The sequence below is a fragment of the Pipra filicauda genome, unplaced genomic scaffold (assembly GCF_003945595.2).
Source record: "Pipra filicauda isolate LSUMZ 115617 unplaced genomic scaffold, ASM394559v2 scaffold80_size11013439_pilon, whole genome shotgun sequence".
In the NCBI taxonomy this organism is placed as follows: Eukaryota; Metazoa; Chordata; class Aves; order Passeriformes; family Pipridae; genus Pipra; species Pipra filicauda.
In genome coordinates this window covers 4,709,287-4,722,116 of record NW_024104987.1, presented here as the reverse complement: position 1 = coordinate 4,722,116, position 12,830 = coordinate 4,709,287, and the positions used below count along the sequence as shown (strand labels likewise).

The 12,830-nt window shown below is 41.7% G+C and overlaps 1 protein-coding gene across 1 annotated transcript; it reads left to right on the top strand.

Moving 5' to 3' along the window:
- The first annotated feature begins 256 nt into the window (after positions 1-256).
- Positions 257-9,487, top strand: LOC114003169 (phosphatidylcholine transfer protein). Its single transcript, XM_027749855.2, has 6 exons — positions 257-423; positions 2,341-2,458; positions 5,655-5,734; positions 6,069-6,240; positions 6,888-6,955; positions 7,450-9,487. The coding sequence occupies exons 1-6, from the start codon at positions 259-261 to the stop codon at positions 7,513-7,515; spliced, it is 669 nt and encodes a 222-aa protein (XP_027605656.2). The 5' UTR covers positions 257-258; the 3' UTR covers positions 7,516-9,487.
- Positions 9,488-12,830: the final 3,343 nt, after the last annotated feature.

Here is a 12,830-nt window from a genome sequence, read left to right as displayed (position 1 = left end):
CTCTATCCTTAGGGAACACCCGAAAGGAAAGGCCCTGACCATCACCCTCACGGAACCTGTTCCCGTTCCCTCACCAGGCTGTTGAGACGCACGTTTAAAGCCACCACCGAGGGACTGAGACCCCACGAGGACCGGGAGCGCACGGAGCACCCCTGAGGGGCAGCGGTGCTGCAAACCCGCATCCCCCGGCCCCGCGGGCTCTCCGGGGCGGGCGCGGGGCGGGGCGCTCCGGCCGTGGGCTGTGCCCGCCCGCCGGGGATGGAGGGGCCGCCGGGGATGGAGGCGGAGGGGCCGCGGCCCTTCTCGGAGGAGCAGTTCCGTGCCGCCTGCCGGGAGCTGGACCAGCCGGCGCCGGGCGCGGAGGGGCCGTGGCAGCTCCTGGTGGAGACCATGGGCGTGAGGATCTACCGCCTGTACCACGAGGTGCGCGGGCGGGCTCCCGGCCGGGGCGGGGGATGCCCGCGATGGGGGCCCCGGCGCGTCCCCGGTTCCCCGCACAGGCCAGGCTGGCGCTGCCGGCCCGGGCTCGGGTTACGCCGGGCTCCCAGAAAGCAGCTTTATGGGTAATGCCATTAACTGCTGATGGGGAAAGCTGCTCGGCCGCGGTGACCCCTCCGCCCGCGCAGACTGCCGGGGAACCCGAGGCTTTGCAGGGGTGTGAACAGCCGGTGGCTGGAGGAATTCCCGGGGGAAGGTGCTCTGGGCGGTGGGAGCAGCCGTGGGCCTGTCGGGGGGTTTGCTGTGCTCTGCCGAGCCCTCTCGGAGGGGTGTGTGTGGTGAGGGGAGCTCTGTCCCCGCTCGCCTGCTCCGAGCATCTCCCGTGCCAGAGCATCCTCCTGGTCTCCAGGCTTCCGCCTCCCTTCCTGCCTCTCTCCAAAACTCCCTTCACACTGATTTCCCACCATTCTCCCTCTAAAATCGGGAAGTAGTTCAGAAAGGGTTGAAATGAAATTCCACCCCTTTTTGGGGGACTGACTTCTTTAAAGAAGTTCAATAGTTTAGGCTTCTGGGACTGGCTTGTAAGTGGTTGACAGTGAATGTTTGTATTCTGATGCAGATTTATGATTTATCAATGACTTTAAAATCCATATATAAATGGATTAAATAAATTTATAATAATGGATTATATATTATGTATATTATTATATATATTATATATTTTATGTATTATTATATATTCTATTTCTATAATATATAATATATAAGTATATAATATATAATATATACTATATTTATATATAATATTATATTTATAGAATACAGATTATATTTATAGAATATATATTTATAATATATGTATTTTAAATCCATATATAAATACTCTATTTCTTGAGCTCAGTGATCACAGTTTCCTCTCAGCTCCTTTCAAACCTGGATTTCATGCTGTTCTTTGCGTGACAACTTTGTATTTGTATTCTGAAAAATCATTTCAGACATGGTCACGTGTAGCAAAAACAGCAAACATGCAGGTCTGTGTGAAAGGCAAAACGGGGCAGGGAAAGGCTCTTTAAAAACACATCATAGACCTTGGAATTTTTTTGGTGATAAATAGTCCCTGTTTACAGTGTGGATGTGGTAACTGGCAGTAGCAAGACAAGCTTATCACTGAGTGCACACAGCACAGGCAAGGCTGGGGTGCCTGCCAGGTATCCATGCAGGAATTAAATGTGCTCATGGAATTCAGGGTGCTGGGAGTGTTGCTTCTGGAGTGGATGAAGTAGAGGCTTTAGGACTGGAGCTCATCACGGAGCTGTAAATGCATCTTGTGGTGGATGAAGGCAAAGTAACTTTGGGAAGCTGGAGGCTGGATTTAGCCACACAAAAGGGACCAGGCTTGTGCTGGGGTACGTTGTGTTTCTGCAGTGGCTTTGCTGCTGTTGTGTAAATGGCAGCTGGCAAGATGGAAAGTAGCTCAGGCTTCTTCTTGTGCTTTTGTGTAGAAAGACTTGAGCTAAAAAGACTATTTGAAGCTCAGAAACATTTAGAGGTGTCTTTCTTTTTTTTTTTGCCTTTTTTTTAGTTGTTTTTTGAAAAGGGATGTATGTGTATAGAAACATGCTCCCTTTGGAAGTACTGATGAAGTAAAAGGGTACTAGTGTAAGGGAAGGAACAGCCATTGTGCAGGGCAGGTCAGGCTGGCTGGGTTTAAACTTTCATGTATAGATCAAAAAGTCGAGAGGTTAAAGACTGAATCTTGCATTGTTTTTTGAAGATTTGCTTTCACAGCTCTTGAGCATATTTGTAGTTTGTGCCCCACCTAACTTCCTTCAGCTGTTCTCCCTGATGCAGAGTACTTCCCTTTCCTGTGTGACTTTTCCTCTCCCCATTCTGTTTCCACAGCAATCAGGACTTTATGAGTATAAAATCTTCGGTGGTCTTGCTGATTGTCCCCCAAAACTGTGTGCAGATGTCTACATGGACTTAGATTTCAGAAAAGAGTGGGATCAGTATGTTAAAGGTAAGCTCATCTAGGCAGTGTAAAAGCAAGCTTTAGTCCACATGGATTCTTCCCGCTAAAGCTTTCCTCAAAGGTATTTTGAAGTCACTGTATCCAAAGACTTTGGGCCAGACTTAAATATCTCTTTGGGATAAGGTTGCCCTCTGCAAATATACAAGTAAACACTGATATGGAACAGCTAATGTCTCAACAGCATAGGTCTTTCCTCTGGAATGAATTCTTTCCATGTTGGTTAAAGCATATAATTGACATCACTGGTTATGCCGGAGCACCTTGTAGCTTCTAGTTGTTGCAATTCCTGGGTTAAATTTTAGCAGGTGTTCCAGGGAGAAATGGAGATGGTACCTTTTGAGCATTGGAGCGGAGCAGTGAGCACAGAATACCAGGAGGTGGAGAAGGGACCTCTGGGATCATCTGGTCCAACCTTCCTTGGCAAAAGACAAGATGGCCCAGCACCCTGCTCAGCTGAGTCTTAAAAACGTCCAGTTTTGGGGAATCCACCACTTCCCTGGGGTGATTATTTCAATGGCTGATTGTTCTCACTGTGAAAAATTTTCCTCTGGTTTGCATCAGTTTGATGTGTGATGGAATGACTTTCCTGAAAGCACTGGTTGTTCTTGGCACCTTTTACCATCAGGAGTGGGTGTATGAGAGAATAGGTGGTGGCTTTGGCTTTTACAGAGAAAGGAATAACTAATTTAGTTGTGTTTATTTAATGTTGTCTTTGAAAAAGGGCATTGAACCTGGATATCCATATGATGTTAAAACATCTTAAGTCAGCAGTTACAAGGTAAGGATTCAGCTGATGCAAGCATCCAGTAATCCATTTATTTTAAAGATGGGGAGCCTTTCCCTTTTAAGCCTGTTCTTGGAGTCACTTCAAGCCAATAAAACTAAAACATGGTCACAGTGTTTTGCTGAACAAAGAGCGTGCTAAAAACCAAAGGATTGTTAAATGTTTTGCTTGTTAGGTTTAGGACAGTTCCATGGTGAACCCTTAATTGGTAGTGCCTGTGGCTGTATTGATACAGAGAACCACGTTTGACTTGTGCCAGTACTTGGTCAAGTTTAAAGTGTGGTGTCTTCATCAGTAAGTCTTATTTGTCAAAATGATCAGTAGCTTTCTTGTAGCAAACACCTCTTTTGAAGCAAAAAGAGCCAGACTGGGACTCAACATTGTTGTAATGGATGTAAAATATTATGTTGAGTTACTTTAGTAGTCCTTAAGTGCATTTAGGAGAACTGAATCTTTCTTAACCAAACACTTTTTTTTTTTTTTTTAATGCCTTCTTAGAGATAAGAAAGGAAGCTGTTGGGGGAAGCTACACCCTTACACTAAAAACTAAATAGTGTTGCAGAGCTGACATTTATATCCTTGCTGACCATGGTTTGTTCATCTGTGAATTTGTACTTGTGCTGGTGCCTTTAAGTCCAGCGTTTCAAGAGTTAACATCTGTGAAGGGCATAAACATAACAGCAGAACTTTCCTTCCAGCTTCAAAATTGCCACAAGCCCAACTATTCTTTAGCTGTACATATTATGAAATAGTGCCAGCCAACATTTTTAATGTAGCCCATTTAAGCATGTTTTTTCTCCTTTCACATTCAGGGAGAAACCCCAGAAAACTTCCACTGAGAGCCTTCGTGCTCTTTGTGTTACTGTTTGTGTTTCTTGGTGCTCTTACAGCTGTGCAATAGTGGCAGTCCAAAGGAGAGCTCTCTGCTGAACTGCTGGCTGGCGTTGAAATAAAAACCTGACCAGAGTAGAAGAAGCTGCCTCTCTACTGAAAAGGCAACTGCTCCCACGTGGTCCAGAATATCTACAAGATGTGGCCATCCTGAGGTCTGGCTTGTGCTGCAGCTGCCAGTTCAGCAGGGAAGCCATGACTGAACTGCAGAGTTGTGATTGAGGAACCAAATGCTTCTGTGGCATGATACAAAATGGGGGGGGGGGGTGCTGAGCAATACTGAAACTTGCTACTCCTGATTGCAGCACTGTCCTGATTGAGATCATACTTCTCAATAACTGATCAGTAATAACTGGCTGTTGAAGCAGCAAGTGCTGCTGTGCCTGTTAGAATAGAATGGATTTGTGATCTTTTGTAGCGATGCTACAAATCTGGTTATTGATTAAAATGTGCTGTGTTCTGCTTTTATCAGAAGCTGTGCACTAGTACTGACAGACTAAAGTGAGGGCAGGTGGGACTTGGCTTACCTACTCTATGCTTTTCCTGTAATTGTGAAGATACAAAGGTAGATGAGTTAGGTAATAATAGTTGTATCAGGGTCTTTGAAAGTGTTTTAATGCCTTTGAAAAAGGAAAGTTCTGTGGTTAGAAATGAAAGCAAAGTGAATAATCCAATGCTCCAGTGACCTCTGGTGGAAAGCATAATGCTGTGGGTTGTGACAACACCGGGTGCTTCCAGTACTGCTCCAGCCTGGAGGAGAAGGTGTTTTCATGGGTGACAGCTGATTTCAGGACATACTAACAGAAGCTTGGTTTGGAACATGTTATATAGGGAAAGAATTTCCCATCTGTGGCACTGTTCTTGCCTTGGCAATGAGACTATCAGTCTGTTCTGGCCTCGTTTTCAAAGCACTGAAAGGATGTGGCTGGCTGTGGGCGTTTTAGCTCAGGAGGGTATAGAGCCCCTCAGGAGGATATAGAGCCCCTCAGTTGCCTGTATATACTGCTGTGAGATTCCTGATAGCTTTTGGAAACTTCATTAATCCCTCATGTAAGACCTCTTCAGATGTTAGAAAGCTGCACTGATCCTAGTTCCATGTTAACTCAGAATAATTTACAAGGATAATGACATGTGAATTGTGCAGAACTTGCAAGGAAAAAGCTTTGAGATGGCAAAGCTTTGAATGAGCAAACTGTCTGAAAAGGAATTTCACTCTGCCTCTTCCAGAATTGTTCTACTTTTGTCCTTTTGGTTTTGTTTTTTTTTTCCACCAGGGAACCCAGTAGCCACAGGAAAACACACCTCCTATTTATGCATATTTGGTTCCTGAACAACCCTGCTACAGAACTTTTTAATGTCTTCTACTGCTACTTTAAATGCATATCAGTTTTGACTTCAGGGTTGTGTGTAAAATATGCTCATGTCAGAAATCTGAGCAGTTCTTGATGTCATCTATAGTCCTGCAGTAGAAATTAAAAATATCTCACAGTCTTCCTCTTTCAACTGTAGAACTGTGTGAGAAAACATACGATGGTGAAAAAGTAATCTACTGGGAAGTGAAGTACCCTTTCCCTCTCTCAAACAGAGATGTATCCTTTCAAGCTTTTGTTCCTCTGGCAGTTTTTGTCTCCTGGTCATCCAGGAATCCCAGCAATGAACTGACTCCACTGCTCTGCTGCACTTGATCTAAGATCCTGCAGTCCTCACGTTACATGAATATGTACAGCATGAAGGAGAGCGTGGGTGCCTCTTCCCACACACAGCTGGAACTCACATAGCTGAGTTATTACCCTGCAGGATTGAATCCTGTAGAAACATGGGAAGTAACTTGAGGGAGCTGCTGTTTGTAAGGGAATTCACTTGTCAATTTTTCACCCATCAAACTGGCAGTGTTTTGACGTTCCTCCTCAACTCTGAGCACAGTATGTCTATGTTCGGGAACGTCGGGAGATGGATGTGGATGGGAGGAAGATCTGGGTTGTGTTGGCTCAAAGTGTGTCTGTTCCTCAGTGCCCTGAAAAGCCCGGTATTATCAGAGTTAAAAGCTATAAACAAAGTGTGGCAATTGAAAGTGATGGCAAGGCTGGATCTAAAGGTAAGAGGCCAAGAAAATGTGTCACAAGTCATGTAGGCAGAGAATGTGTGGATTAGCAAAATGCATAAAGAGGGGGACTATAAAGAATGCACTGAGCCTTGGGACCACTTTAAAATGAATGAAACTTGAGAATGTCCAGTGCAGTGTGCTACTGTGAAGAATCTTTCATTTAACAGTTGGGCTGGGTAGTTAAGAATAGTTTACTGACCATTCTGCCCCCCATCCCACCCCACCTTCAGCGTGCACTTCTTTTCCTGCCAACCAGTTCAGTAGGAGAAAGTCTGCTGCAATCTGCTTAACTCAGCAATGATTTGAGGATCATGTTTGACAGATGTAGAGATGAAAGGATTTGCCTAGAGTTTGTCTCCTGTCTGAGATTAGTCCTTTAAAGACAACGGTATTTTATAAGACAGGGTGACTAAAATGGTTTGCAGTAATCTAAATTAATGTTATGGCTCTGTCAGCTTCACTGGCAATGCCTACAGTTACTTCACATTCCTCTTCAGGACAAGTTGATTTTTTTGTGAAGAATTAAGAGCAGAACTGTTGTACTTGGTGCCTCAGTCCTTGCACACTGACAGCTTCTGTTGTGGGGTGTTAGAGCTGATACTCAGAGAACTTTCTGGTAACTCCTCTCTCCTCTCCAGTCTATATGTACTACTTTGATAATCCTGGTGGCATGATTCCATCGTGGCTGGTCAACTGGGCTGCCAAGGTAAGGGAAAGTTAACACACAATGATAGATCCATTTCAAACAAGGGATTCACTGCATCCATACCCACCTTCTGCATGCTGGGTAGAGTTATTTTTTCTGAAATGGATGTATCCACCTTTCTGGCTCTTGCACAGTCCTGGTTTTAGAGTCTCATGACAGTAGTACTAATTTATTCTTTTTTTAATTCCTGTCAAATTCCTCTGGTTCATCAACCTGGCAGGTGAATTTCTGCAACCAGCCCCAAAAATCCATGTTCCAGAGCATACATGAATAGCCTAAAGACAAGCAAACTTCAATAATGCAGTCTGTTCCCAAGGTATTAAAGGAATGGTTTGCTGCTTTGTACTAGATCTTAGAATTGTATCTTAGACAATTGTATCTTAGAACTGTATCTGTTTGGAGGCCTTGATCTATACAATGGGAATTCTCATCTTGCTTATAGTTGTTATTGAGTGCATTATGCAAGAATGACTTTTCCACTTTTCTCTTTACAGAGTGGTGTGCCTGCTTTCTTGAAGGATATACAAAAAGCTTGCCTTAATTATTCTAAGAGAACATAGCTCAAAATTGATCTTACTTCTTTAATTCCAAGAGCTCTGCACTTACAGGAGTGGCTGTTATATATTACACTGGATAAAATCTACCTCTAATATTGGAAAGAATTTTATTTTAGCTGAGTTATGCCTTGAGCTTTATTAGAGTCCTTTTCCATCTCCAACTGAAGAGCTGGGCACTGTCAAGGTAACACCAACATCAGCTGCAGCTTTTGAAAGTACTCAAGGATAAGCTTTGCTTATCCTGACTGTCCTGTCAACTGGAGCTCTGTGATGAATATGTTATGTCCTTGCACAAGAGACAAAGATTTAGCTAGGAAAAATGTCTGAACTTGGACTGCAAATTGCATGTTTGTTGCCTTGCAGGGTGGCTTCCTGCTGAAACTCAGTGATGGAACTTGCACTGCGTAGGAGAAACACTTTTGCTACCCAAGTTTGTCATTCTTAAACTGCCTGCCTGCTGTAAACCTAAAAAATGCTGAGGGCATGTGGGTAAATCACAAGAAGTCTGCAGTAGGAACTGGAAGTCTGTGTCACTAAGCTTCCTTGTGATGGTTTTAAGTCCACATGTAAAAAGGACTGGAGCCTAAAGCCTTGCATTCCCAGTTCTGTACCTCTATATGAAACCTAAAACCCACCAAGAAGAAAAAGAAAGAGTTGGCTTCTTCCATGTCTGATTTAAGGGGAACAAGTTTTATCTTCAGAGTCAGTAGCCTTTTCTGTAAAGCAGCTTGGATACCAGCTTGAAATTGGAAGTAATTTTGAACTGGATGCCTGCCACTGAATGTGAATGAATTTGATGTGAAGCTTGGGCTTGCTTGCATTTTTAAATTTCCTGCTGATCTAAAGACTGAAACTGTAATTTTGGATGGTAATCCACTAAAAGCTGAACTGAGCAAAAAATCAAATTTCCAGCACCTTTGTGGGGGGTGGGGCAGGGAGTGCATAAAAGATGAGAGGACCTCAATCTCAGGGATTTAAAATATTCTGCATTGTTCCTAAATCTGATCCTATTTCTGAATAAATCTTGTAATGGGGTAGCTTTGTCTTGTTAAAAAACAAATGATTGAAATGATTGCCTTTTTACTTTGTGTGAATATTTGCTTCCAATAAATCGTTATTTTATCCATGTTCTTGTTCTGTCTCTCATGCTTATGAGTGGCCTTGCTGGGCAGGTCACAAATGACAGGCTGATATCATGGGCTGCTTCTTTTTTTTAAAGGGTTTTGAAAGAATAAGTTGGATTAGAACCAAGCAGGATCTGATGTGTTCTGAAGAGCTTTCTGCCAGCAGTTTAGGCATTTTTCAAGTGTCTTTGACTTGGACACCATTACTGTATTGAGCATTACAGTGTCACACAACAGGATACAACAAAATTTTAAAAGGGGACTGACTAGCTGAGGATGAATCTTCCTGGAACAATGATGCAAACTAATTAATTTCCAGTTCTTTCTGAACAAAACTGACCTCTGTGCCACAGCAGGACAAAACCTGTGGGCTTTCATTGTGAAAAAGGTATGCAGTGACACCAGTTTAAGTCTGGATTACTGCTCCTATCTTGTATTACTAGGGAAGAACAGGAACTTCCAGCTTTGTGTGATGTGGTTTCTTGTCTAAATGGGAGATTGTGACAATCTTTGGATGTAGAGACATTCTTAAAGCATTTGAGAGCTTTTTTAATGACTGATTAAATATTGATCTCTTATAAATTATACATGCATCATGTGAACCTTTCTGGATGGCTTGAACAGGAATTTTCCTGCTGTGAAAGTTTAAAGTCATCATGCATTTCAAGTTCTGGTGCACAGGGTTAAGAAACATGAAACCCCCTTCCCATGCTGTTTGTTATGTAGCACCTGGAAGTCAGCTTTGTTTCACCAACTTGCCTAAAAATGGAGTGCAAAGTTTGTCCTTTTAGAAGGGTCTGTTGTAAACAAAGTGTTGTTGGGTTGTTTGAATAAAGAGAATGAGGTATTTCTGTGGGATGATGATTGAGCCTCTCATCTTCTATATCCTACCCCAATTCACAGATTGGTAGGGATCACACTACAGGCTAATGGGGACTAATGAAGTTTTCTCAGTAGCCCAAAAGAACTAGAAAAATGCTGTAGTTTCTGGCAATAAACAGGCATCTGCTCCAAAGTACAATATCAGAGTTTCCCTAAACCATAATGATATATTCTCATATAGAACTTCTGGTTTTAAATTACCAGCCCGTACAGAAACATGTTTTTGCATGTTGTTCTTCTCAAAAAGAAGTGGTGTTTTTTTGGGTGCCCCATCCCCTATTTCTATAGGGAATGATGTTGTAACAAAGTGAATATAAAACATTCTTCCATGTTGTGTTCTAGTCATTCCAATCCATTCTTTCCCTACGATCTCTCTGTAAAACTAATGTATTTGAGTTGGAAGGTAAGGAAAGGAAAGATTCTCAGTAACCCAAAGTCAACACAGTGAATGATGTCGGGTTCCCAGTCACTGGTGCTGCCCCTCAGAAGATGGTGTGTAAGGGGAAACACGAGTCTTCTTTGCTCAGGAAACATCTGGTTGATGCTTCATTTCTCAAGCAGGTCATTGGCTGTTTTTATAATTTAATGGAACAAAAAATGTGGGAAGACAGGAACATAGACTTCTGATATTAGTGCATAGTAGTAGATGATGTATCTTCCCACCAACACTTTTGTTTCCCAATATGTTAGTTTTCTGTCTATAAAGAACATTTTCAAAAGGGATCTAATGATACTTAAATTTCACTTAGCTGAGAGTAATTCCTTCCTGAGCATAAATAGGAGGATAGTTCATAACCAAATTTACTGTCTCACTGTAGTCCTCTGATCAGAGGAAACTACTCGACTTTCACACAGAAAACTTTGTTTTCACTCATCTCAGTTAAAAGACACTGAAAACTTCCATACAAAAATAGAAAGGAAGGCTTACAGCAGGAGGAGAGTTACTGTAAATCCAGATGGACTGTAAGGAAGATAACTGCTTTTTGAGGAGCAATAAAAAATAACAAATCTTTATAGCAAGATTAGTTTTGCTGATTTTTTTTCCTACCGCTCTGGCTTATAACTGCAGACTTAGGAGGAATCCTGATCAGCAAGATAAATAAAGTTGGTGTTTAAGCATCCTACTAATTATTCTCTGCACCTGCCAGTGAGCATATTAATTGGGATTACATATATGCGCATATAAAGAGAATGTCATCTTTCTCTGTAGTTCAGTATTCCCTGTATGTTGAGAACTTGACCATAAACAATTATTCTCATCTGGAATCTGAATTATAAATGTATCCTGGAATCCTGCTGTGAGACAGGAACATTTTACATGGGAACAACTCTCCACTGGAAACCTTCATTTCCAGAGTAAGAACTGCATCCTGTGAGTGTTTCAGTGGAATCTGTCATAATAACCAATTATGTTGAAAGGCCTTGAATACACGTAATAATTTGAGCCTTGTGAAAAATTTCCTGCCTCCCTGCTGTGCAACATGTTAAACTGAAAGCTGTTCCTGCAGTGTAAACACAAGTACCTGTAATACTCAGATTTAAGTGAGTTTGCCTTTATCTGTCCTCACTAGATTTCATGCATATTTTTGTATTTTTCTAAGGCCTATTTCATCACTGGAGGCACAAGAGGTTCTCTGGTGGACCTTGTGACCCTGGAAGAGTCAGTTTTTGCCCCAAGCTTAATTGTTTTATTATTCTTAATCTATGGAAGAAACGCCTGAGAATTAATCATTTTAATAGATTGTGTTGTTCCTAGAATGACAAGTTTGGGGGTTTGGCAGTTCTGCAATATGGAAGGCCAAGGGTTACTTATGTGCTGCACATACTTTGAATAGATGCCTGCTGGGAAGTCACAAGGCTCATTGCATTTCTGCCTGAGCATGTCTGGAAAGGTTTTAAGTCTTTCCCTGTTTCACTTTGAGCTGTGGGGGGTTTGGCTTTTAATATTCCTAATGCATATACATCTTCCAAAGCAGGATAGAAATTGGGTGTAATTGGCTGGAAATAGATATTTCATATTCAACTGCAACTTGGAGTTATAGTTTAAGAGTAGCTTTTAAATATTTTTATTGAGACCAGGCTACTGCTGTGCATTTTAAAGTTAATGTGTTTTCTCAGCATGGAAGTCATATAATTGATTTGTACATTTGAGTGGATCCTGCAAAAAGCCAAAATTGCCTGGCCAGGCCATTTACCCTGTGAAAGGCTCATGATGCTGTTCAACTATTCAAATTAAACCAAGCAGTAGGAACATTCTTCCAGCAGGAAATTACTGTGACACTGGAAGGGCCTTTTGTCTCAGAGTGTGAGGTGGGTATGTGAAAGAGTACATTGCCTTCCACTCATTTTTTTCTTTTAACATGGGAATAAACTGACCCTTGATAACACTTGAGGTGTGGTTCTAGGAACCATGAAATTCAAAGCTTTATCATTGAATAATGAGCCTGATTAATTCACTACAATGGCAAGCAGACACATCAGTAATTTAGAAAAATCACTTTAAAATCCATTTGGAACAACTTAGAGATTAAGAACAAACAAGTAATCTGAGGATCCTTTAAGGTCTTTCAGCAAAGACAGGCCTAGAAATACCTGGCAGATCATCAAATGCAATTATAGGCATCACATTATAGAAATCATTCCCTTGCATAAAGTGTGTTTCACAATTATGTGTTTAACCCATCTTCTCTTTCAGACTAGTAACTCTGTATGCTCGATATCTTTGCTAGAAAGTTTGTTGTGAAAATATGACCTGAGTAGAGAACTAATATTTTGTTCTTCACCTTTTTTTTATAGTCAGTAGATTTCAGAATATTTTATGCCAATATAAGGGAAGTTTTTTCCAAAGTGATCATTATCAGTAATGAACTAAGTTGCTTTGAGAGACTGTGAAATCTCCAGTTTTGGGGATACTCAAGGCTAAGGGGGACACAAGGCCCTGGGCCATTTATCTGACCTTGAAATTAAAGCCAACTTCAAATTTGGTGCTGAGCCGGGCTGTGAGTTGTACCAGGTCATGAGATGATCCCATATGTCCCTTCCAAGCTGAATTATTATAAGAATTTGAATATTAATAAATCCAGGAGATTATAGTGTGAATCCTTCTGAGAAGGCAGCATTATTTTCTTTCCAAATGCTGTTATTTAACAGATGGACTTGAACTGAGATACAATGAGATGCACAAGTGTATGAAAAACCTATAATCAAGATCTGTATTAGAAACAGGTACATACACATTTCTGGCAAGATGCTTCTTGTGGGCTGCATTATTGCTTTAGTTTATTATTTTAACTAAAATTATTGGTAGGGAAT